Source organism: Tetrao urogallus, assembly GCF_951394365.1.
Source record: "Tetrao urogallus genome assembly, chromosome: 1".
Classification (NCBI taxonomy): Eukaryota; Metazoa; Chordata; class Aves; order Galliformes; family Phasianidae; genus Tetrao; species Tetrao urogallus.
The window spans coordinates 192,160,156-192,184,214 of NC_136813.1; the positions used below are offsets into that span (position 1 = coordinate 192,160,156).

Genomic DNA, 24,059 nt, shown 5'->3' on the forward strand with positions numbered 1-24,059 from the left:
TGGTAGCTGACTTTGGACAGATGGCAGTTGTTATAATCCTTGGAGCAACTCTTCCTTCTCCTTGTTTTTCTCCTTGGACAAGATGTTGTGTTGAAGTGTTCATGCTTGAACAAGAACAGTAATGATGCTGGTAGCAACAGTGGGGTTTTATCTTATATCCTCACCTTATGTTGGGCCAACAGAATAGTTGGACCTCACGGTGATTCAATAAAAGCATTGCTGAAGAAGCACGGGGAACCAATTTGATTTGGATACTGAGCTGACCTCAGCTCAATGTTCAAAAGCAACCAGTAAATTACAAGCACAATTGCTGTTGAGTAACAGTGAAAGTAACACTATCTGTCATGTTGAAACGATTCAGAATGCATCTTAACTGCAGTCATGGTTTGATCCTGTTTTCTATGGTGTCTGTGCTTCACTTTACAGGGTAACTTATTTTCCCAACGTTTGGAGAAATTCCCTTTGCTTCTCAGTGGTGGAAAGTGTCAGAAAGAGCACAGGTTCAGGTCTTGGGTCTCTGCAGGCACCTTTCTGTCCCAGTCATGTGAGATGAAGTACCACTCAGAGCATCACCAAAGGCCTTAGAGAATGGCTGGGTCCAGAATTTTGGGGTCATTGCCAGAAAAAATAACCACCGACAAGTGGTGGTAGTGGCCCCATTTTCCTTCCTCACAAAAAGTGGGTAGCTTTCCCAGAAAAGCTTCCTTGGCTGTAAATGGGCCATTTGTAGACATAGCTGTCAGTGTTCACAAACCACAAGGCAGAGCTGGTCGGGTATAGGAAGTGTTTTGGAGAATCCTGAACAAGGGAATGTATGTTGGTGGCTTTTCAGTTTGGCTGGCAAAAAGCCCTTTCCATAGATAAAAATTCAATAACATTTTCCTGTGGATGTGCCACAATTATCACTCATTTAAAAACAGTCTCACTAATAGAGTGTTTTATCATGCTGGGCAGTCTCTGCATTCTTCATTATTTAGTGTTTGCTAAGCTGATGGATCTTCCATAGCTCTTGCCTTATCTGCAGTGCTACAGAATTGGATTTTATATTTTCTGAACCAGTCAGATATGACAAAGTAATTTTCTTTTTCTCTTGTCTTTTGAGGGAATACAAACTTCTTTTTTAACAATAACCATTTAAGGATTAAAGTTGCTGGAAGTGGATAAATTAATTGAGGAAGTCATGTACGTTTTGAATGAGTTATACATGAAAATAGAAGCAGGGTTTCCTCCCCACTTCCTCTCCTGCTTCTCAGCCTTGCCATGGGCAGATACAAAAAGCACTAATCCTCTTGTCAGAGGTTCAACTTTCAGAAGCCCTCTGGATATTTTACAAAGAATTAATTATTGTGCATGATGAAGAAAACAGGGCCATCTTTCCATCTCTAAGATGGTTGCGTGCTACGTGTAGGTAGGAAGATGAAAGATTAGCCATTAGCTGAGTGAGTTGCAACTATCCTTTTGACTTCTTCACTGAGCTCTCATAAAACATAAAACTAGTTTTGTTAGCTGGTAAAAGTGTTAGAAAAATCTTTGTTTTAAAACTGGTGGCTTCTCTTATTTTTAAGTATATTCTCTGATGAACTGATCTGCCTGTTTTATTTATTTATTTATTTATTTTAAATCCAGATTGCCTTTCTCTTCTCAATGGCTTGTTGGAAGTTGTTGCCCTTGTATTGGCATATGCTTATGGAGAAGTTGCCCTTGTATTGGCTTATGCTTATAAAGAAGCAGATACTCTTGCATCAAAGAGTTGTCAACTCAAGGTTGTTCATTATATCATGTTCAGTTTCTGGGTATGTTTTCCGTTTCTGATCCTTAATGAGGAATATTTTTAATACAATTTTAGTACCTTAACAGTTTTGTCAGGACTCCAGAAGTAGTCCCAAGAAAGACTTCTCTCCTGTCACATCCTTGTCCACTGATGGAAAGTCTCTTTAGTAACGGATTGTGAAACTCCATGTTCAGAGTAGGGAGGTCCATCAAGGAGCACCACAGGAAGAAAAGCTTGATGAGGAGAACGCTGAAATCAAAGTAGAAATAGAAAAAAGAAAATCAAAAGCCTGAATGCTTTTATTGTATGGTGCTTGTTGCTCTTTGTGGCATCCAAGGTCCTGGATTTATACTGTTAAGTGAGAATCTTGCTATATTTGAGAATCACACACATACATGTATGTTTATCCGTTTTCTTAGCAGAAAGCAAAAGTATGAGGGACTCAAAACATACTGTTTTAAAACCAAATCTAAGCCAATGATTACTTTGTTGTCAAAGCTCTTGATGTTCAATGCTTTGACCTTCCTATCTGGAAGGGAAGAACTCAGTGTTAGGCAAGAAACATGGAAAACCTAAGGACAATTTGCATTAGGCATGGAGCTAATTACTGCATTTGATTAATACAAGTGCATGTCATTTTAATGATAAATATGAAAATATTACAGTCTCTTGTCAAATTGAGCATTTGGACACCCTTCTAACTGGAAGGACATGGATGTATGGTTCTCCCCATTTTACAGATTATGGTTAGGTTGGCAAGGACGGAGTTTGGTACTTTTGAAGTACCTAAAAAGACCTTCAGCCTCGTCACTTCTTTATCCCCAGTTCTTTAAAAGCCAGTTGTTTCCTTCCATTCAGGCGTGCTTTCACCCCAAAATCACAGGGCAGTATAGAGAAGACACCATTGCCATTTCTTCTGTGGATGGGCAGCACTTCACCCTCCAGACATGCGGCAGTTCTGGTGAGCTACCACTTCATCCAAAAGCAAGAAGGGGAGAAAAAAATGGCGTACAGAACAGCTTTTTGCCAAATACTGCAGGTTTCTGTCATTGGCTTGCTCTTAGTAATGATAATACCAAGCATTTGCATTGCCTTTTCCAGCTGTAGATCCTGAAATACTTTGAAACGGTTAGTGAAGGCCATTACAGAATCAAGACTATCCTGGACCACTTTGCACCTGTGGGTCAGCCTCCCCATTGCCTGGCTCTGTGGGTCTCCTCATAGTGAAATAGGCTTTGATGGCTAATAGAAAGTGTCCCGCAACACTTGAGAAAGTGATGCCTTTGGAAATGGATGGCGGAGCGCTTTTATACCACTCTGCCAGAGTAAAAGAGCTGTAATTTATAGTCACTTTAAGGCCCCTTTCCACTGACAGAGTGGTGTAAAGGGGTCTCGGCACAAATGAAAATCAGGGCCGACGCGGTGGTAAAATTGATGTCTTTCATTTTGCAGTCAGACCACACCACAGTGGTGAACCCGGGCAGGTCTTTGTGTTTAACCCTGGTGTTTCTAATGAACTGAATTCAGCTCTTAAATGTGGCTGTATTTCTCTCCAGTTGGAGCTTATTTTTTTTCTGTCACCGAGCTTGTAAGGCATCTTGCCGTATTGATTGCTCACGGGGAACTTTTTTGTAGAGATCTATTAATAGAGAGGCTTATTTAAAAGCCAGATTAAAGATGATCTGCACATACCTGACCCCACGCAGGAGAATTGAATGCTGCTGCATTATTATTTCAAAGAAACTGCATTTCTAAAACAGAAAAAGCCACAAATTTCTTCCAAATGTAAAACATCTGCCATTAACTTTAAAAGATAAATCATGCGTGCTTGTATCATTTGATGAATTCCAGTTGCTGCAGTATAACTTAGTCTAAATGACAGCTTTCCCATTTCGCTTCTTAAGCAGTCTCATTCTCCAATTCCATTTTTTCCTGTTACTCTACCTGGACAGTCAGTGCAGCTCTGAAGGTGCTGTAAAGGGGATCAGTTCCCCTTCTCAGTTGCTCTGGACCTCCATAAAACAACTTGGTTTTTTTCCATCTCAGCTGTGCTGAAGGTGGAGAAGGAGATGATGGATGAAGGGAGATGTCAGCATCCTGGTGTGATCTCTCCCCATCTCTGCCATCCAGCCTGTTTGATAAAGTTAACTTATTTTGTGCATATGAGGTGTTTTACACACAAGTTCACTCTGCCCATATCATGAGCCGATCTCAAGTTCCATGAACATGGCTAATCCTGAAAATGTCAAGTCCTTCTTCAGGGCTGAGCGTGTTAGCATTGCTGGGGACAGCTGGTTCAGACTGGTGTTAGTTGGAGATATTTGGTTTGAAGGAAGGTCTGGGGAAGCTGATAGGAATAGATCTTTTTGGCCATAACATCTACATATCTAGTCAGTCACAGAGCTGATCCTGGTCCTTGTCTGATGTCTTTTGAATGTTGCAGTGATGACCAGTGCCATTTTCCCACTACTGCAAATCCCATCGTTGACTATAACATATCTGGGGCTGGTATTTAGTTAAGAGACAAGTCTTGAGTCATGGGTTTCCCTAGCTGGGACCGTGAGCAAGAACACGAAAGCTTTACCATCCTGAAGCACAGCAGAATGAAGATCTGTTAAGTCCAAACCAAACCATATCTAATCACCAAATTAATCACAATTTGTAGCTTTAGTAGGAGCTACGAATGTGCCTAAACTTATGGAAAGATGCTTCAAACAGACTGGAAACTCTTAGATAGTATTTAGAGCTTAGGTTCAGCATCCACAGTTACTCTCTACTGAATGGTAAAAGGTGATTGGAGGGAACAGTGTCAGAGTACAGAGGCCTTTCAGAAGATGTCCAGAGAGGAAATATTAAATGTCTGGCAATATCCTGACATTCTACATATGTAAGCCTTGTATTGATTACTCTAAGAGCCATCAGCAATGCTCAGAAATGTGTTTTCTCTTAGAGAGCCTTGGGCTTCAATGCATTGAATTAGAATATCAAAATGGGATTTTTTTTCCTCTCCAAGTGCCAATTCAGCATAATTGTCTTGGATCCAAAAGCAGAATTGTGTTTGTTGTTGTATCAATGACTCCAAGAGCCATCAGCAATGCTCAGAGATGTGTTTTCACTTAGAGCCTCAAGCTTTAATGGATTGACTTAACAAATGAAAGTGGGATTTATTTTTTTTCCCTCTGAGTGTCAATTCAGCAGAATTGTCTTGGATCCAAAAGCAAAGTTGTGCCTCCTAACACCACCTGAAGCTGAACAAGAGCTGAGCAGAGCAATGCAGGTAGGAGACAAGAGTCCAGCTGGTACTATCTTAGTGGAGCTGGCTTCTGGAGGAACAAAGCCAATGAAAGTTTGTTTGGGACAGCAAAGTGGTAAGTTTAACCTTCCAAACCAGTAGGGAACTGGTGGCCTCATGAAGACAAAACAGCTGTTTTTGTAAGGCCTGAGCATTAAGAAATTATTTTGGTCTGGTTTATGATTTTGACTATAAATTTTCATAGTTCAGATATGGGTCTGCTTTGCTAGGGAATAAAATGACACAGTCGTCAGCCAACTAAGAGCTCTTGTTTTGCTGTCAAAGTCATTTCCCAGTGCCTTTCAGTGCCTTTGAATGTCTGCAGAGAAGCTGTCTATATGGATTAGTGGTTACTCCTTTCTCCAGCCTCCATGCTTTACATCAAATATTTAATGGTTAGAAAATGAGACGTTGTTTTTCTGACCTCGATGCTCAACATTCACTGTTCTTTATCTCAGACAATAAGCACACCACCAGGATGCAGTCCCAGTATTGATCTGGTGCCTTGGGTCAGCACTTAGCTTACCCTCATGATTACACTAATTACTCTTCTTCCAGCATTCTTTCCTCCCACCCACCAGCCTTAAACGCAGGGGATTGTCATGTAAATAAGTGACCCAATTAGCAGTGCTTTCAAACCATTTTAAAATGAGGATCCCTCATGAGTAATACCAGGAAATCTGGGTTTTTGTGGAAATAACTCCGAAGAGCCTGCTGTCCACACCAGTTGGTTGATGCATTAGGATGTGTTTATCTCTTCCAAAGCGAATGACTCGTGGGCGACAAAGATTAATAGCAGTAAATCCACCTGTTCCTCCTTGGTGTGTTAAGAGGTGACAGCTTCCTATAGGGCTGGAGCAAAATCATTTCCAAAATTAGGTGGATGGACTAGAAAGCGGCGTAGTCAACCGTTGACATCACCAGTGAGTCGTTCTGCACAGTGGCTACAGAGGGCATGTAATAGGATTGCTCTGATCTAACCTCTGGCTTTACTCACATGGGTCTTGCAGAATATAACTCTTAAATAACCAGGAATGGTGGAGAAGTCAGACTATGAGGGTCAGGCCGGACGGGGCTCTGAGCACCTGATCAAGCTGTTCCTTCAGTAATAAATTGTTTTGCAAAGCAAGGGTAGAAGCGAAAAATAGAACCATAAAATCGTTTGAGTGGGAAGGGACACTAAAAGGCCATTTAGTCAACTCCTCTGCAGTGAACAGGGACACCTACATCTCAGTCAGGTTGCTCAGTGCCTACTCCAGGCTGACCTTGAACATCTCCATGGATGGGGCATCCACAGCCTCTCTGGGCAACCTGTACCAGTGCCATCTTGATCCCTCTGTTCTTATTTCAGGGCTTAGTTATGGTTCATTTTAAGTGTCCTAACAGAAATCACTGATTTTTCTTTTCTAGTTCTGATATAGCCTTATGTGCAGGTTGATAACTCTTTGTTGGTTGCTTTTCTTTTTTATTACGAACTCAGGTGGCCATCACCCATCTGTCTTATTCTTTCAGCTGTCACAGAAGTCAAACATCGTGGTTTATGAAAGGCATATCCTAATAATGGTCTGGGGTGAAGCACACGTTAAGTCAGTGCATAAATGCCTGAAGTTCCCCCCTGCTTCGCTTCACATGTTCCTGCAAATGTTTCTGCAGTTTTCACAATGCTTGGCTTTTCTGCCCATGCTCACCACTGAGCTGATAGCTGAGCCGCCATGGTAGGAGTCAGACACTGCTGAAATGTTGTTAATTTGGTGATATGTACATTATGTGTATTCTGAGTGCTGCGAAGCATTCTTTATTAACAGTTGAGAGGAAATCATCAGCTCTGAGGACCTTTTGCTAAGCAGCTGATCTTGAAGTTTTCTGTTTTGCTTCCACTCGTTTTTCGCTCGTTCATTCACAGCTTTGGACAGTTTTTAAAAGATCTCCCATTTGAAGCCAGTGGCAGTGCTCTTGCTGACTTTAATTAGGAAAGAAATTCGTTTTCAGGTAAATTTTTGGCTGCATTGTACCTTGACAGAAGTTTCTAAATCAAGTTTGCTTCTCTCATAATAGAGTTTGCCCCAAAAGAGGGGGAGAGGAAGGAGAAAGTTCTATTATAAGGTACTGAAAACAGGAAAATTTCACGTAGTTTTTATATCTGAATAGTACTGGAACAGCAATCCCTGACCTGTTAAAGGAGATCTCTACGTATTCAGAGTCTTCAGATGAGATAGCTCTCTTGCTTTAAGCTGCATTTACACAATCATGCTTCCTTAAGGGGAAAAACAAAACAAAACAAAACAAAAAAAAACCCACACCCTTTTTTAGATATTTTAAATGAAAAGTCTTTTTTTCCCTTCCCTTCCCTTCCCTTCCCTTCCCTTCCCTTCCCTTCCCTTCCCTTCCCTTCCCTTCCCTTCCCTTCCCTTCCCTTCCCTTCCCTTCCCTTCCCTTCCCTTCCCTTCCCTTCCCTTCCCTTCCCTTCCCTTCCCTTCCCTTCCCTTCCCTTCCCTTCCCTTCCCTTCCCTTCCCTTCCCTTCCCTTCCCTTCCCTTCCCTTCCCTTCCCTTCCCTTCCCTTCTCTTCCACCTAATTCCTAAGCCCTTTCCAGACTTGAATGCCACATATTTAAAGAAAAGTGTTCAGCAACCAGACCTTTCCAGGAGGTTATTGTACAGTGCAGGTAGACCCTCCCACCACAATTTTTGTCCTGCCCCCCTAGTTCAGGGGATGTGGACTTTTTTCCATGATAATCCCTTTCTTGAAGCCGCGTGTTTGCAGAAACTAATGGAAAACAAACCAGTTTTAGAGGAGTTATTGCCTTTTTTAAAGTGCTAATTTCCTCATTGAAATTTATGTCTGCCAGCAGAGGCAGAGAGGAGCTCTGCAGACAGCTCTAACGAGACAATTCATTAACTAGCGAGTGTACACACACCATAAAAAACATTAATTCGTAAAATGAAAAACTAATAGAGTGTTTAGCCTGTTCTTTATCACCAGTGACAGTCTGTGCTCTCCTCATCATTAGTGTTTACTGAACTGATGGGGGCTGCAGCCCAGCTTGCTTATCAGCACTCATCGTAAATGAGGTCGCAGTGCTTTTTTTCCATCACAGTTACATTGTCCCATCTCCTGCACTTGAATTTTACCATGGAGTGTAGGACAGAGGCATGGAAGGATACTCTCAAGTTTTGTCTTTTTTTTTTTTCAGATTTTGCATTTAAGTTCTGTTTCCTTCTCCATTCTTGAGAAGATTGGCAAGAGAAAATCCCCTCCTTAAGGATCTTCCAGTATAGAGTCATAGAATCATTAAGATTGGAAAAGACAACTGAGATCATCTAGTTGAACCATAATATGTATGATTCTTTGCATATGATCACAGTTGCCTCTGCTAAAGAACCGGATTCATTTATAGCAAAACTCTAACTATGTAACAGTCATACTATAGAATCATAATATATCCCAAGTTGGAAGGGACCAACAAGAATCATTGAGTCCAACTCCTGCCTTCACCTTGAAGTGTTGAAATAGCTTTTCCACTTCAACATTGATGAGCAATTTTCTGACGGTCGCAGTAAAAGGTGAGCCAGGCTAGTTCTGAGTACTCAGAAAATTCCACCCTCACATCTGTTGTTTGAAAGGTCCTCGCCTATTAAAGCTTGTCCTTTCTTGGTATTTGCTTTGCTTTAACAAGAATCCCTGTTCTTCCCAGTGTTTCGCTATCAATCGATACTTTCAGCTGCATACTCATCCCACCTGCATGTAGTAGAGATGTTCTCAGTATCAGAACTTTTCTCACCTCAGGGTTACTTGTTTTTTAGAAGAGAAGAGTTGGATCCAGTGTAGGAGAGACTCAGTGGTGTATCTTATGTAGGTGCAGGCTGTCCTCACTTCTGCTCACTGGCTCATCTGTAAGCACAAGAGTTGGGCACAAGATTTAATCCTGCCCAACGTTGGTTCCTGGTGGTTTGCAAGAAAAAGGTACATGTGACACTGAGGGACATGGTCTCAATCAGTCACAGTCACGGGTTGACGGTTGGACTGGATGATCTGAGTGGTCTTTCCAACCTGAGTGATTGTATGATTCTACTTAAAACTTATACAGAAAACAATTTATGTCAGAAGGAATAGTGCATCAATAACTACGTAAATATCTTCAGTAGTTATCCATATCTGAGAGGCCCAGAGGTTCAGACACGCTTGAGAAGTAAGGGAAAGGATGTCAAAGCCAAAATCTGTCTTTTTACAGATAAATCAACAGGTTCCTGTACCTTTGAAATAAATCTCATGAGCTTGGGAAAAAAAATCAAAATCCAGTTCCAGATTTTATGGCTCATTCCATTACTTTCCTGCAGAGCTGCAGCTCTGAGATCCCCAAACAGTCGCGTTTAGAGGCAGGCAGTGAGTGATCTATGCCTTAGAGCTACAAATAATACTCCTGAAGCCAGAAACCAGTCCAAGTGGCCATATGGGTTGCATATAGTTGTTGTTTTTCATTATTTCTCGAGCACCACAGGTGTGCAGAGCACTTTGCAAAAGGATAAAAAGAGAAGACCCTTGCTCCTTGGGGAGCTTATACTCTAAATTAGATTGAGACAGCATCTCAAGAGCAATAGGAAATCAAATTGGAAGGAAAGATGTGTAACCACAAAGAGAAAAGTGGCTTGAGAGCAGGGTCCTGGTAGTTATTCCCACAGAAAGAAAAACATTTGAGTTGACTTGCTTTGTCTGGTTCTCTGTAGTTAATGCTTTTCATCTCCAGCAAATCTCCTGCTGCCAGGGCAGAATGCAGCCATCTCCATGCAGCTGTGCAGAGGTGATACCCCGGTGATTTCCACTACTTTTGGATGGCTGAAGGCATTTTAGTCTGGAAAAGAGGAGGCCCAGGGGAGACCTTATTGCTCCCTACAACTACCTGAAAGGAGGTTGTAGCAAGGTGGAAGTCAGTCTCTTCTCCCAGGAGACAGTGATGGGGTGAGAGAGAATGGCCTCAAGATGCACCAGGGGAGGTTCAGGTTGGATATTAGGAAAAACTTATTAGAAAAAGTGGTGAAGCATTGAAACAGGCTGCCCAGGGAGGTGGTGGAGTCACTGTCCTGGAGGCGTTCAAAAGAAGGGCAGACGTGGCAGTGAGTCTAGAGGGTGAATCTACACCATGTCCAAGCTCTACGGTGGTCACAGACGTGGGCTGATGGTTGGACTAGATGGTCATAATGGTTTTTCCACCTTTACTGACTCTGTGATTCTAAAGGCTGCAAGAATAGGAGATGAGGAGACCTTAGATCCTGCTTTTATTGATAACAAAAAAACACCCCAGGTTTTACCCACTGCAAACCAAAGCATGGAGAGAGAAAGTGGTATGCCAAGAGCTCCGAAAAGTCACCAGCAGAGATGGGGGTTAACCCCAAGTCTCCAAAGGCATGGTCCAGCACTGAACCAATAGCAATTTCCTTTTGCATGTGTGTACTAATGATTATTTTGGGATTTCCTTTTCCAGAGAGGAAGGGAGTAAGAAATTAAAGATCGAAAAGGTGCAAGCTGATCCCTAATATTACTTCTGGGACACAGTAAGGGTTTCAGACCATGTCTCTGAGTTTTTCTTCCAACAGAGTTGTAAAATTTTTCTGTGAACCTTTCCTCTTCCCTCTGCAAAGCAGTGGCATATAGTGCTATATGTAAAGTGTGAACATGTTGCAGGTTTATTTCTCAGGCTCAGGTTGCACCGGAGCCAAAGCAGAGGCAGTAACCTTAGATTGATTTTTCTCCTTGCACTCTTAAATCATTCAAATCTGTTAACAGCCTCTCTGCTCAAGCAGGACGCACTATTGTAGACCTTGATTGGATACAGAGGTTTGTTTATGGGCAACGCTGCAGGTTTTGTTTAATATTCCAGAGGTCCAGTAATTTACATCCATCGATTTACAAGGCACAATCTGTCAAGAGACACCAGCGTCCCATTGAATTACAAAATGATTGAAATCATGGGTGACAACTAGTGTGTTAAGTTTATTTTTCTCATGTTTGCTGGAATGAAATGTTCCCTCTCCTCAGAGTGAGATATCTTGGCTGTGCTTGCAGAGAGCTAAAAGAAATTCCAAACAAAGCTGTAATTGTTATCCAGCAGCACAGGAAGACGACTCAGGACAACTGAAATTCATCTGTTGAGGCTGCAGGATGATAAGGGACTAAGGAGCAAGTTGTTGGCTGCTGCTTACCCAACCTTTGGGTGTTTTATTGGCTAGAAGGGTTCATTGTTTGACTTGGTGTAAACAGGCCAAGGTACTTATAAAGGAGGAGGAGAAGAAGATAGGTATGACTGTGGATCTGTGGTGTTGCTTTTCCAGCATTTCAGTTTGAGATGCCTCCCTCTGCCCTTTAAGTGGGGAGCTGAGAGTGTTCTGGTGGGTTGAATGACTATGGGGGATCACCCATCACTTGGTGTCTGCCCAAAGAACTGCCCGTCTCCAAAACAAAAGTTCCAAAATATGCTTTTGTTTAATACCCTTTTAGGCTGTGATTATCTTACTCCTTCTACGGGTTCACGTCTCCTGAACAAGGCTTTAAGAAATAGGATTTTCTCCTTGGTTGACTCAGCACTGAGACAATCCATTCTGGATGCCTGAGGAAGGAGAAAGGACAAGTGGAGGGCTCTGGAAGTCTTTTGATCTCAAAAAGTGACAGTATACTTCAGGGCCTTCATATCACTTGAGAAGTGGATATACCTTCCTAAGCCAGCACTCGGGTCTTCCTTCCCAACCTGGGGACACACAGCACAAACAGAAGAACTCCCCACCCTGGGGACATGGAATACCTGGAACTCCCCACCTTGGGGGCATGGAACACCCACAACTTCTCACCCTGGGGACACAGAACACCCAGAACACCCAGGAGAACTTCCCACCTTGGGGATGCACAACACCCAGAACTTCCCACCCTGGGGACATGGAAGACCCAATAGAACTTTCCACCTTGGGAATACAAAACACCCAGAACTTCCCACCTTTAGGACATGGAACACCAAGAACTTCCCACCCTGGAACATGGAAGACCCAGAAGAACTTCCCCACTTCAGGACATGAAACACCCATAGCTTCTCACCTTGGGGATGTGGAACACCCAGAAACTTCCCACCCTGGGAACATGGGATACTCAGAAGAACTTCCCACCTTCTGGGTGTGGAACACTCAGAAGTTCTCACTCTGGGGACAGTTGAACACTCAGAGGAATTTAAGCACTCAGGCTTTAAATAAAGCACAGATTGCCCCCGTCTTCCTCCTGCTCTTATCTCCACTGACAAATACAATTACCACTTCACTTAAATTGCTGTAAATGAATTATAGAGAGCAGAAAAATGTGCATATATTTCTCCACTGCAGAAATTAGCTGACTCTTGCATTTCAGGTGATGGATCCATCCATCTCCACTGCTGGAGCGAGTTGGCACGATCAAACCTGAGACTGCAGCAACATTCCTGTGCTGTAACAGCAAGTCCATCTCCAGGAGCAGCACCAATAGAAACTTGTCAGTATTTAGAGTTTTATGACTAAAAATGGATTTTTTTCCCCCATTCTGCAGACCTGAATCTGCATGATCCAAAAGCCCCGCCACCCTCTAGGGAAACAAATGTCGTAGCTGAAAGGTTTGTTAAAATTAAACTTCATCCATATTGCTGTGATTGGAGGAGCTGCTGAAGGAGGCTGCTTCCTGGATCTGTATTTGACATGGCCTTTTCCTTGCATGGCTTTCTCTGTAGTCATTCATAGTAAAATAAGATGCACAATTTGGTGCTTTGCTGTGTGCAGTCTTTTCCTTTTGCTTTGTCACACTCCTTTAGTTGTACAAATCTGTCTTATATGTATAGCACTGTTTCAGACAAAATACATTGGGACTTTTGACTCCTCATTTTGTCTTTGCTTTTCAGACTGGATCTGAAGTTGTATTGAATTTTACAAGCAAATCCAAAGCTCCACATAGGTTCTTCTTTCAAAGGAAGTCTCTGGCTGTACAAACAGTGGCAAGAGACGTTTATCTGATCAGTCTCCATCACAATTAAAGTTTGTTGTCAACAGTTCCTTAGCAATGTAGAAAATCCTTTCTGTACTGCGCTGCGTTGGTGTCTGGCTGAGTGTTTGTCATGTACTAAACATTAGGGAAGGCAAGAGAAGACAAGAAAACAAGCCAATTCTTAGCACCAGCAGATAGCACACCTTCATTATTCAGGTTGACCACGGAACAAATACGAGCTGAAAATGTGAAACAACCATGAAAAGAAAGCAGATATCGGAGCAACAGAGCAAAAAAGAATATTCCCTGGAGAGATGGGAAAGCTCTGGTCCCATTGTGGCAGCAATGAGAGCTGAAATACAGCACACAGCTCTGGTTAGCTGTGCTCAAAAACATAATTGAGCCTGGAAGGGGTGCAGAGTTGCTCCTAGGATGAAGAGGGGATGGAAATTCCCACTCCTCAATGAGTTTCTTGTACTGCAGCAGGAGGTGAATGATGGAAACCTCCATCAAGCAAAGAATAATGATGGCATATGAAGAACTAAATATAAAACATCAGTGAATAAGCGTAGGCTGGAAATTAGATCCTAACCTCTAAAATCAGTGTTGGAGAAGTGAGGCTTTGAAGGAGTAGTTCAGGGTAGAAACCTGAATGACTTCAGTACGGCATACTGTTATCTACCCAAGGCTGTGGGACGTGATGGACTTGATGGCCCAAGACATCCCTTCCCATCACACTGTTTAATTCAGATGCAAGGTGCCTAAACAGGTCTGCATAACTTCAAACACTGCTAATCACCCTATGCAAGAAGCCATTGCTAAAGTGCTGCTTGAATGAGAGCTAGAACTCAGATATTTGGAATTTGCTTCCTCTAATTAGGGCAGAATATTTGATAACTGTGTTTTGAAGAGCTCTTGGTGTGAGTGATACAGGCGAAATTAAATGAGTTAGACCCACAGAATGATATATACAGGACAGCAATCTCACAACTATGGCCATGGCCAGTATCCACAACTCTTCTTTTCTGAGTTTGTTGCCCACGAAGCAGAAATAGTAGTTGTTTGCTGGCTCACAGTGGGATGGTAAGAAATAAATGATGAAAATGTCTCTGCTCTCCATGATTTCTGCAGATTGGGTTCACTTGTGATTACATAAAGAAGTCTATCGTGACCAGAAAGGGTCAACTTTCTTACTGGTGCCATGGTTTGGCCCCAGAGCAGCTCCTCCCTCACTCCAAGCAAAGCAAGATAAGCATTCCTGGATTTTGCAGAAATACTTTTCACAGAGCAGTATCTTCCCAAGCAGATGTATTCTGGTGGTTGATGAAACCCATAAGATTCATTCTGGAGTTTAAACCAATCACAGGAGCAGTTTGTTGCTTCTTACATTCCCAAATCATAGATTTCACTGCTCAGCCAAAGACAGAAGAGAGCACACACACTTAGGGTGGAAGCAGTCAATGTGCTATAGTTGCTAAAGCCAAGTGGTATCGATGAAATATGTCACTGATTTATCCTTTTTTTTTTTTTCCCTAGCTATGTCTCCTGGCCAGGACAGCCATGCCAGCATGGAAAACCTTCCTGCATCCGAACAGATCCTGCAAACCCTGAGTGAGCTGGCCAGGTCTTTCCAAGAGATGGCTGACCGCTGCCTGCTGGTTCTACATTTGGAAGTCAGGTAAAAGCCCAGAATTTGGGGGTTGTAGTGAGCTCAGAAAGCTGCAGGTCAAAACTGTGTCCAGAGGTCATATTATGGCATATGAATGGTATATGTGCCCGCCTTCCTGTGAAGAAAGGTTGAGGGAACTGAGCTTGTTTAGCTTGGAGAAGAGAAGGCTCTGGGGAAACCTCATTGTGGCCTTCCAGGACTTGAAGGGAATGTATAAACAGGAGGGGGAATGGCTGTTTATGAGGGTGGATAGTGATAGAACACTATAGAAAGGGGGAATGGTTTTAAATTGAGACAGGGGAGGTTTAGGTTAGATATTAGGGGGACATTTTTCTCACAGAGGGTGGTGACAAATTGGAACAGGTTGCCCAAGGAGGTTGTGCGTGCCCCATTCCCAAATGCATTCAAGGCCAGGCTGGATGTGGCTCTGGGCAGCCTCGTCTGGTGGTTGGCAACCCTGCACACAGCAGAGAGGGTTGAAACTCAATGATCATTGTGGTCCCTTTCAACCCAGGCCATTCTGTGATTCTATGATGTATCCAGAAATGCCAGGTCCCATAACTATGGGTGGCCAAATGTGGGGCAGAGGCAAGATACCAGCACTGGGGTTTTGTAAGAGGGTCTGTATCTTGTGTCAGAAACTAGGAAAAAAAGTTTTTTGCAGGCTTTGTCCATAGATAATTGCACAGTGTTTTTAAAGCCTAACAGGTGTCTGCATATTTATTAGCCATTGCGCTTTGGATTGCAAATAAAAGCTTTTCTTACTGCTTTTTTTTTTTCAAATAGTGAGAGAATCTGGGGAATATAAGGTAAGCACCAGCTGGAACTTTTAAAGGGCTGGAGAGTTTTGTGATGTCTCTGACTACACATGCAAAGATGAAAAGCAGCAAATCCCTTTCTTCAGGCTGCCAGCTGTCCACTCTGGGGCTAGGAAAGCATTTGTCCCTCATGCATTGGCCAGGTGCATTTTCACTGCTTCATTTTTTTCTGAAGCATCAAATATAAGTGGATGTCATAGACAGGCAATGAGACTTGATGGGCCGTTTGTTCTTCTGTGGCATATCCTGAGCCATATTTTGTCTTCATGTATGTTGACAGAGCTCTCATGAAGTCAGTATGTAGCTTTAAAAAAATACACATCAGTTATTGTCAGCAGCCCTTCAACCTGCTATCCATCATCTGCTGCCCACTTGATTGCAGGCATCACAGATGAGTTGGGACTTGAAGAAAAGACTGTTAAAATATGGAAATGGAGCAGCTTTCCAGCTGCAGTGTAATGCAAGGTGATGCCTGGCCTAACCCAGACTCATGATATAGGCACCAGCCTGAATGGGTTTCTGGTTTTCCATCACACTTTGGTTAAGCAGAAATAGGTGCAAATATAATTCAGGACAATTTTCACTGCTACAGACAGCGAAAGAGGGGTTGAGACTTTGCAGTGATCCCCTTGGTTTTCTCTTACCTTAGGGACCCCCCATTTGTTTACAGCTTTGCCAGATGCTGATTGGCACAAGCCTGGGTTTAGATTCTCCTCTACAACTATCAGAGCATGACCCGAGGACTATGGTCCCTGAGACCCTGCACCTTGGGTTTACATCTCCTTCCTCAAATGAAACTGTTGGCACATCCAGATCATTAACCATTTCTTTTGGGGTTGCCCAGAGAGGTGGTGGATGCCTCAACCATGGGGGCATTACAGGACAGGCTGGACAAGGCTCTGAGCAATCTGATTGAGCTGTAGGTGTCCCTTTGCAGGGAAGTTGGACTAGGAGACCTTTAAGAGTCCGTACCAACTCAAGTGATTCTATGATTCCTTAGTCACAAATAACCATGAAATTTCAGATTACTTAATCTGTTACCATGTTTTACTATTAAAAAAAAAACACCAATACAGCATTATATAGGAGCAGGTGCTAAATGATAGGTATATTTTCACTCTGGATGTTGGCCTAGCTTGAACTTGCATGCAATGGCCACCTCAAGGACATTTTCCATGAGGACTGGTACACAGAAGCCAGAACTTACTCATCACAACTTAGAGAATCATAGAATTGTTCGAGTTGGAAGCAACCTTTGAAAGTCATCTACTCCAATTCCTTTGCAGTGAACAGGGGCATCTACAGCTTGGTCAGGTGCTTGGAGCCCAGTCCAGCCTGACCTTGAATGTCTCCAGGGATGTGGCATGTACTCCCACCCCATTCCAACCCAGTGCTTTTTGAGCCAGCCAGTCTGGCATGAATTTTATGTCTCAGTGTGCTGAACCTGAGATACCTGCTGTAGGGAACCTGCTTTGGCAGGGGGGTTGGACTCGATGATCTCTGGAGGTCCCTTCCAACCCCTACAATTCTGTGATTCTGTGATTCTGTGAGATACACTTTTAATGCAAGGGGTATTTCAGCCAGGCTGCAATTCGGCTGTGATTCCCTGATGCATGAAATTCAGAAGAGTCCAAACAAAATCCTGACCCCATCCCCATTGAGTGATGTGGGTGAAACCCAAGAATTACAAAAGTCAAAGGAGTTTTGCTATTGACTTTGCCGATCATAGCATTTTCCACTATGAGTTCAAGAGAAATGACCTAATTGCAGATTTTTGCAGAACAAAATGTGAGTGCACAGGACTTTTTCCTTTGATGGAAAAGATGATGGTAAGGCATGTTGCCAGCAGATCAACATGTCTGGCAAACTGGAAAGAAGTTGCAATCATATTAAATGTTTGGGAAGATGCAATCTCGGCCTTCAAATTACCACTGAATGCCTCCTGGCTCACTCATTTTTTCCAGTTATAAGGGGCTAACAGTACATGCAAGGAGTATCATTGGAGCATCAGTATTGAAGTGCTGCAGAACCAACATGTTTGAAAATGGAGAACCTGGTTAAAAGGCACTTGGCATTTCAGAGTGATGGTGTAGGTCGTATCTGTTAATAGAGGATCCTTTGTATTCACCTCTCAAGATAGGTCAAGAGACAGATGCATTTAATGCAGATGTAGCCACTCATTTCTTAAAATTGCTTTTTACTTGCTTGAACTTTAGAAGGAAAATTATAAGGAAGCACTTTTACCTCTAATGTATTTAATACATTGTCATAAGTAATTCGCTTGGGGCTTTTTTGTTCCATTGGTTTTTATTATTCCAAAAATAAAAGATGTATGTTCAAGAGAGCTTAACTATGCTCTCTAGCCCCTCTGTATCCCTGCAGTATCCTTATATATGTCATTTTTCCACAGTGTAATCAGCAGTGCTTTTCAGAAGACCTAACCACAGAGCCATGTCAAGGTCACCACAAACATGCTGGTGTTTAGAGGGAGAAATAAAAGGAACAACTGCCCTCCTTGGCAGCCTTAACCGCTGCAGAGGTGTTACAGAGATAGTCTTCATTAGAGCCTGACTGGGATGTAGATATCCCTGTTCATTGCAGAGGAATTGGAGTAGATGATCTTTAAGGGTCCTTTCAAACTCAAACAGTTCTATGATTCTGCTGGGGAACTGGCTAACGCTTGACAAAAAAGATGAGATAATTATCTAACAATTGGAAACTTTGAAGGCCTCCATGGACTGGTAATGAGATTTAAAAAAGAAAAAAATCTCTTAGGTCTTCACATTAGAGCAAGGGAAAATGGGCACTGGAATGTCCGTACATCCTCCAAGCCTCCCATAGCTGCTTGGTGTGCTGGCAGTAGGCACCTTTGCAGCTGGCATCCAGACCAGGCGTCCCATGAGGGATGTTTTGCTCCTAAAGGAATGGTCCCTTCAGTTATCCTCATTTTTTCCAGTCCTGGCTGAGAAACCAAAAACAGAACAAGCAGTGCAGACATGCTCTTCTTTGTCCAAATCATTTGGCTCTTGAGTCGTGTTTTTGTTGATAGGCTTTCACTCTCTTCTCTGGAATCTGCACAGCCTTTAGAGGACTTGAACGTACAGATTGCTAGCATTTCTCTCCATGAAAATAAGCATCCTACTACAATGTTTTTTTTCTGCCTAGAACCACTTCTGAGTAACACCCATTGATATTTTAATGTTGGCATTGTGTTGTAACACTCTCTTCTGTCTTGCAGAGTTCATTGCTTCCACTACCTGATCCCATTGGCTAAACAAGGGAACTATGCCATCGTTGCCAACGTGGAGAGCATGGACTATGACCCCCTTGTTGTCCGGCTCAATAAGGACATCAGTGCCATCGAGGAAGCCATGAGCGCCAGCCTCCAGCAGCACAAGTTCCAGTACATCTTTGAAGGTCAGACATTTGTCAACAAGTTTGTAAGAGTTTGGTTCATATGAAATGATCTTTCGTTTTTATCGCAGAGCTCAGAAGTATTATCTTTCAGGGTAAGACAAGAGGAGATTGTTGCAAACTAGGGGGGAGATTTTGATTGGATATATGGAAAAAGTTTTTTACAGGAAGGAAGAGTGGTGAGGCACTGGAACAGGTTGCCCATAGAGGTGGTGGATTCCCCCATTCCTGGAGATATTCAGGGTCACTGGACAGGGCTCTGAGAACCTGATCAAGCTGTAGGTGTCCCTGTTCATTGCAGGGGAGTTGGACCAGATGACCTTTAAGGGTCCCTCCCAACTCGAATGATTCTGTGATTCTATGACTCGAACACACACTGTGCTATTGTTGCCATCTACAGCAAATTGATTGGTGAGACCCATGCAGACATAAGTCAGAAACTTATTGCTTCTTTACCATTTCTCAGTGTCTTTGATAGAACCAATCAACCCATTCTGAGCACAAAAAGGGTAGGCTGATGTACACGCAGGACAATTCACCAGGAAGCCGTATGTATTGCAAGCACAGCTCTATTATAGCACAGACCCTATTCAAAGTGTAGCCATTCCAATATCAAAATTAAATTTCAAGAACATTAGCTCTTCTGATGTCTCGTCTGTTGTGATTACCTTGGAGAATATAAATCACATCTTGGTTCATCTCCCTGTATTTATTTGTGGCACTGATGCACAGTGGTGTGCCAGGGTGTGATGATGTCAAAATCAGAAGAGTGAGGACTGGAGATGCACTCATTGCATTGCTAGCAGGGATGAAGGCTGCGCAAGCCTTGTTAGCCTTCTTCTGATCAGCATTTAGGAAGCCTAAGCATGAGCGTACGTTCATAATTCAGACTTCTAATCAATGTTTAGTCTTTTCCAGACCCCTGTACTGAGTGAATTGGGCTACATTTTTTCTATTTTCAATGCTTCATGCTTCATGCATTCTGAGATTTCCTGTGACTTTTAGCAGCCTGCCATGTCCTTCAGTAGCAAAGGAAAGATGGAGACATCACTCAATCTAAAGAAACTATCAGAGAAGCTGTGCATCAAGTGCATTGAAATGCAGCTCATTTTTGCTCTTGTGAGAATTTGCCAGGAAAAAATACCATCCTTGATAATAGGTTAGAATAGTATTATTTTGTCAGAGCAGTGGTGGTCCATTGATCTGCTGGAGAGAAAGGAATGGAAAGGTGTGTGCTGATAAATCTGGGAGTGTCCTGTAAAACTCAATGGCTACAATAGTGCAACTTTGAGTTTTTATAGTTTTGTATAGTTTTATAGGGTTTTGTTTTATTTTGTTTTTTTGTATTTTTGCTAACAAAGGGAACCTTGAGGAAAGCCAAAAAATTCACAGGGAAGATGGTGAACTGTTTCCAGATGCGGTCTGGTGTATCTCTCTTTCCAGTTCACACACCCATTCCATGCCCATTCCCAGGTTTTATGATGAATTATTGCCAGTAAATGTCTTTCTTATTATTTGTTTCTTTCCTTCTTTTACAGGGTTGGGCCACCTCATCTCCTGCATTCTTATCAACGGAGCCCACTACTTCAAGCGCATCAGTGAATCTGGCATCAAGAAAATGTGTAGGAACATTTTCATCCTCCAACAAAACTTGACAAACATCACCATGTCACGTGAGGCTGACCTGGACTTTGCAAGGTGAGCTAAGAGCCTTAATTGTGTTTGTTATTATTGTGATGCCCACCATGCAACTGGATGGGTGGTATGGTGAAGTTAAACGTACAGAAGTGGTAACTGTAATATTCACTTTCCCCCTTTGTTGTGTGGGAGGTTCAGCCAGGATCCCTTCAGAGCTCAGCATTAGCTCGGTGTGTCCATGCTGGGTGATTTCTGTTCATGTGATTCTCTTAACATCTAAACTCAGGCAAGGAAATGTTTCTAGATACAACTTCTGTGTGGAATTTCAGCTGGATGAAGGTGGGGCCTCTGATTGCCCAATTGAGTTACGCTTCAGTTTGTTGAAAATTTAAACTTAAGCCATGTCTTCCTTCGTGTTCTGTTGCTCCCAAAATTGTAGCAATACCAAAGCCAAAACTGGACATGGGAGCTCAGCTGCAAGTTTCTTTTCTGTTTTGCTGCTTTATTCATTGAAGGGGGATCATTTGAGGCGTTAATCACAGGGTGTAACTCAGCAGAGCTGTGTTGTCTGAATCTCTGTGGAAGCAATCATAGAACCATAGAATCATTTGAGTTGGAAGGGAACCTTAAAGGCCATCTAGTACAACTCCCCTGCAGTGAACAGGGACATCTACATCTCCATCAGGTTGCTCAGAGTCCTGCTCAACATTACTTTGGATTCCTCTCCAAGGATGGGGCATCCACCACCTCTCTGGGCAACCTGTGTCACTGCCTCACCTCCCTTATTGTAAAAAACTTCTTCCTCATATCCAATCTAAACTCCCCTGTTCTAGTTTGAGACCGTTTCCCCTTGCCCTATCAGAACAGACCCTGCTGAAGAGGCTATCCTCCTCTATCCTCTTCAGATACTGAAAGACAATGGGCAGCTGGGTCCAAGAAATAGCCAAAAGAAGAGCCTAGAACTTGCAATTGATGGCTTGTAAGCTCAGATGACTAAAGTTTTGCATGACGCTCAGCTGTGACCCTCTGCCAACACTGGTGTCACCATTTGGCCATCACTCTTGGAGCCTGAATTACTGGAGAAGCATGACTCCCTTAGAGAAGGGAGAGGAGATATGACTGAGTGCCTCATTTATTTGGGCTCTCATATGGGGAATGATCTCATTATTGAATTTGTCTTTTCATAATAACATTGACGTGGGGAAATTATGAATGCTGAGGCCTGGAGGAGAGAGAAGAGAGTGAGAGCAATAGATCCATTACTAATTCTCCAGGGAATAAAGTTCCCAAATTGAATCTTTCCTTTTTAATTTTTTTTATTATTATTTTTTTTCCCTGGTCTGTTGAAATGTTAAGTAAATTAGCCCAGTTTTTTGGCAGGCAGAACAGGACTTGATCATATGCTGACAGAAACTGGCACCCAACTAATGAAATGCTGACCAAGTGCTGTTGGAGGCTGGCTTGGTGCTGGCCATTTTCCTATGGCTCTTTGTAATCTGCGTTGAATGACAGATCTGTGACTTATATGCTGCATAATTTGACGTGGAGTTTGAAGGGAAGGGTGAGGAGGGAACACATTCCCCCCTTCTGGTCTTGCTAGATGGATGATCATGCAAGCAGTTTTCACAATAGGAAGCACTCATATAATGTATGGGCTACATGGCGCATAGATTTTCTCCTGCATCATTTGAAATGCTGAGTACCATCACTGAGAGCTCACTGAGGTACTTGTTCTGTACAGCAGCATGAGTTCCCATGCAGATTTCTTCCCATAATACAAATTCAACAGCTTGTTCCTTGTTTTTTTGTGTGGGGTTTTGTGGGCTTTTTTTTTTTAGCTTTCTTGACTGCATTGCTTCCCTCTTTCTTTTGGGGCAGACTTCTGTAATGTAGAGAATATGTTTTATTCTTTTGTTCTACAGATGGCTCCTGAATACTCATTATCTGGATTACCCTTTTACATATACAAGGCATCTTGTGCATCTAAACCCTGCCCTGCTCACCTGAATATACAATTACCCGAGCAAGTCCTCACATTACCCTAGGGAGTCCAGTTACTGAGGTCTATTCCAACTGTAAAATAAACATAACCATTCACACCCCAAAAGCATAAAAAAGCATCAATGTGGGATAAAAGTGATTTGTGCTTCTGTGATCTCTCTCATATAGCAATCTGTGAATGCTCTGCGCAGTGGCCGACTACCAGTTTTGCCTTTTTAAAGGTGGGAAGTTGAGAGCAAGTGGTTATTTCACATGTAGGATCAGTGGCAGAGTTGCAGAAGAAATAGGATGAGAGGGAATGGCCTCAAGTTGCACCAAGGGATGTTCAGTTGGATATTAGGAGAAACTTCTTCTCTGAAAAAGTGGTGATGCATTGGAACAGGCTGACCAAGGAGTGGTAGAGTCACCAGCCCTGGAGGTGTTCAAGAAATGTGGAGATGTGGTACTGAGGGACATGGTTAGTGGGCATGGTGGAGATGGTTGGTGGTAGGACTGGATCATCTTAGTGGTCTTTTCCAACCTTTATGACTTTACAATTCTTCAAGACTATTTATGTGCTCCGCAGAGCACTGGTATTCCTCTTTCGTCTCTGTCCCAGTAGATGATGTCCCTTCATTCGTAGGCAGTAGAAACCCCGATCAGGGAAGGTGGACGAGGAAGATCTTCCTCTTTTGAAGCCAAGGTCACGTAGAGGGTTCACAGCAAAATCCTACCCATGTAACACAGATAGTTCTGGTGAGACTCTTGCAGGTTAAACCATGTTCTTCAAAAGATTTGCAACCTGCAGGTGACAACAGGCTCTGGCAACATGTGCTGCTTTGGGAATAATACCATGGAATAGGAAGAATCTGTTTCAAATGGGTTTTGCTTTGCGATTCTCCATTCAAGGTAGAGTGGAGAGGGAAACTCTCTGCAGAGCATCACAAAGCAGAGCTGGAGCACATTTCCAATGGAAAGAAATTGCCAAGCTCTGTGAGCTGTAGGAAAGAGTATCTCCACCACAAGAAGAAAGGGTAAAATTGGCTGGTTCTGTCTGCTAAGGTATCACAAAAGGACGTGTATCAGTCGCTAAGTTTCCTGCAAATATGAATAAGGTTTTCTCTTATGTGTGTTTCGTATCTAGGCCAGCAGAAATGCAGACAATTATTAGGACATCCGCCACTATATTAAAGAAAAAGTAGTGTTTTCTTTCTGTATATAGCATCTGATCACATGCTGCGAAGTCTAGAATAGAGCATGGATTCTGAATAGCTCCACATTCTGTAAGATTCAGACCCAGATTTAGATTTCTGTCATTACAGGGATAGAATTCACTTGCAAATATAGACTCCAGTTCAGATCTTTTCTTGTCTATCTCCTTTACCTCCTCTCTATCCACCTGAAATGTAATTACATGTTTATGCAGAGATTTCATCAGAGACATTCAAAAAAGGCTTAGGCTTCTGTTGAGACTTATCCTTACAGAAAATAT

General features: G+C 42.7%; 1 protein-coding gene across 1 annotated transcript in view; it reads left to right on the top strand.

The window, feature by feature from the left end:
* EXOC4 (exocyst complex component 4) overlaps positions 1-24,059 on the top strand; it is a gene marked incomplete at both ends in the record, with an annotated part of 395,210 nt that overhangs the window by 346,988 nt on the left and 24,163 nt on the right. The window contains 3 exons of the mRNA XM_079535213.1: positions 14,585-14,726; positions 18,774-18,952; positions 20,488-20,647. Coding sequence (XP_079391339.1) covers positions 14,585-14,726; positions 18,774-18,952; positions 20,488-20,647 — 481 coding nt within the window. The remainder of the gene's footprint in view (positions 1-14,584; positions 14,727-18,773; positions 18,953-20,487; positions 20,648-24,059) is intronic.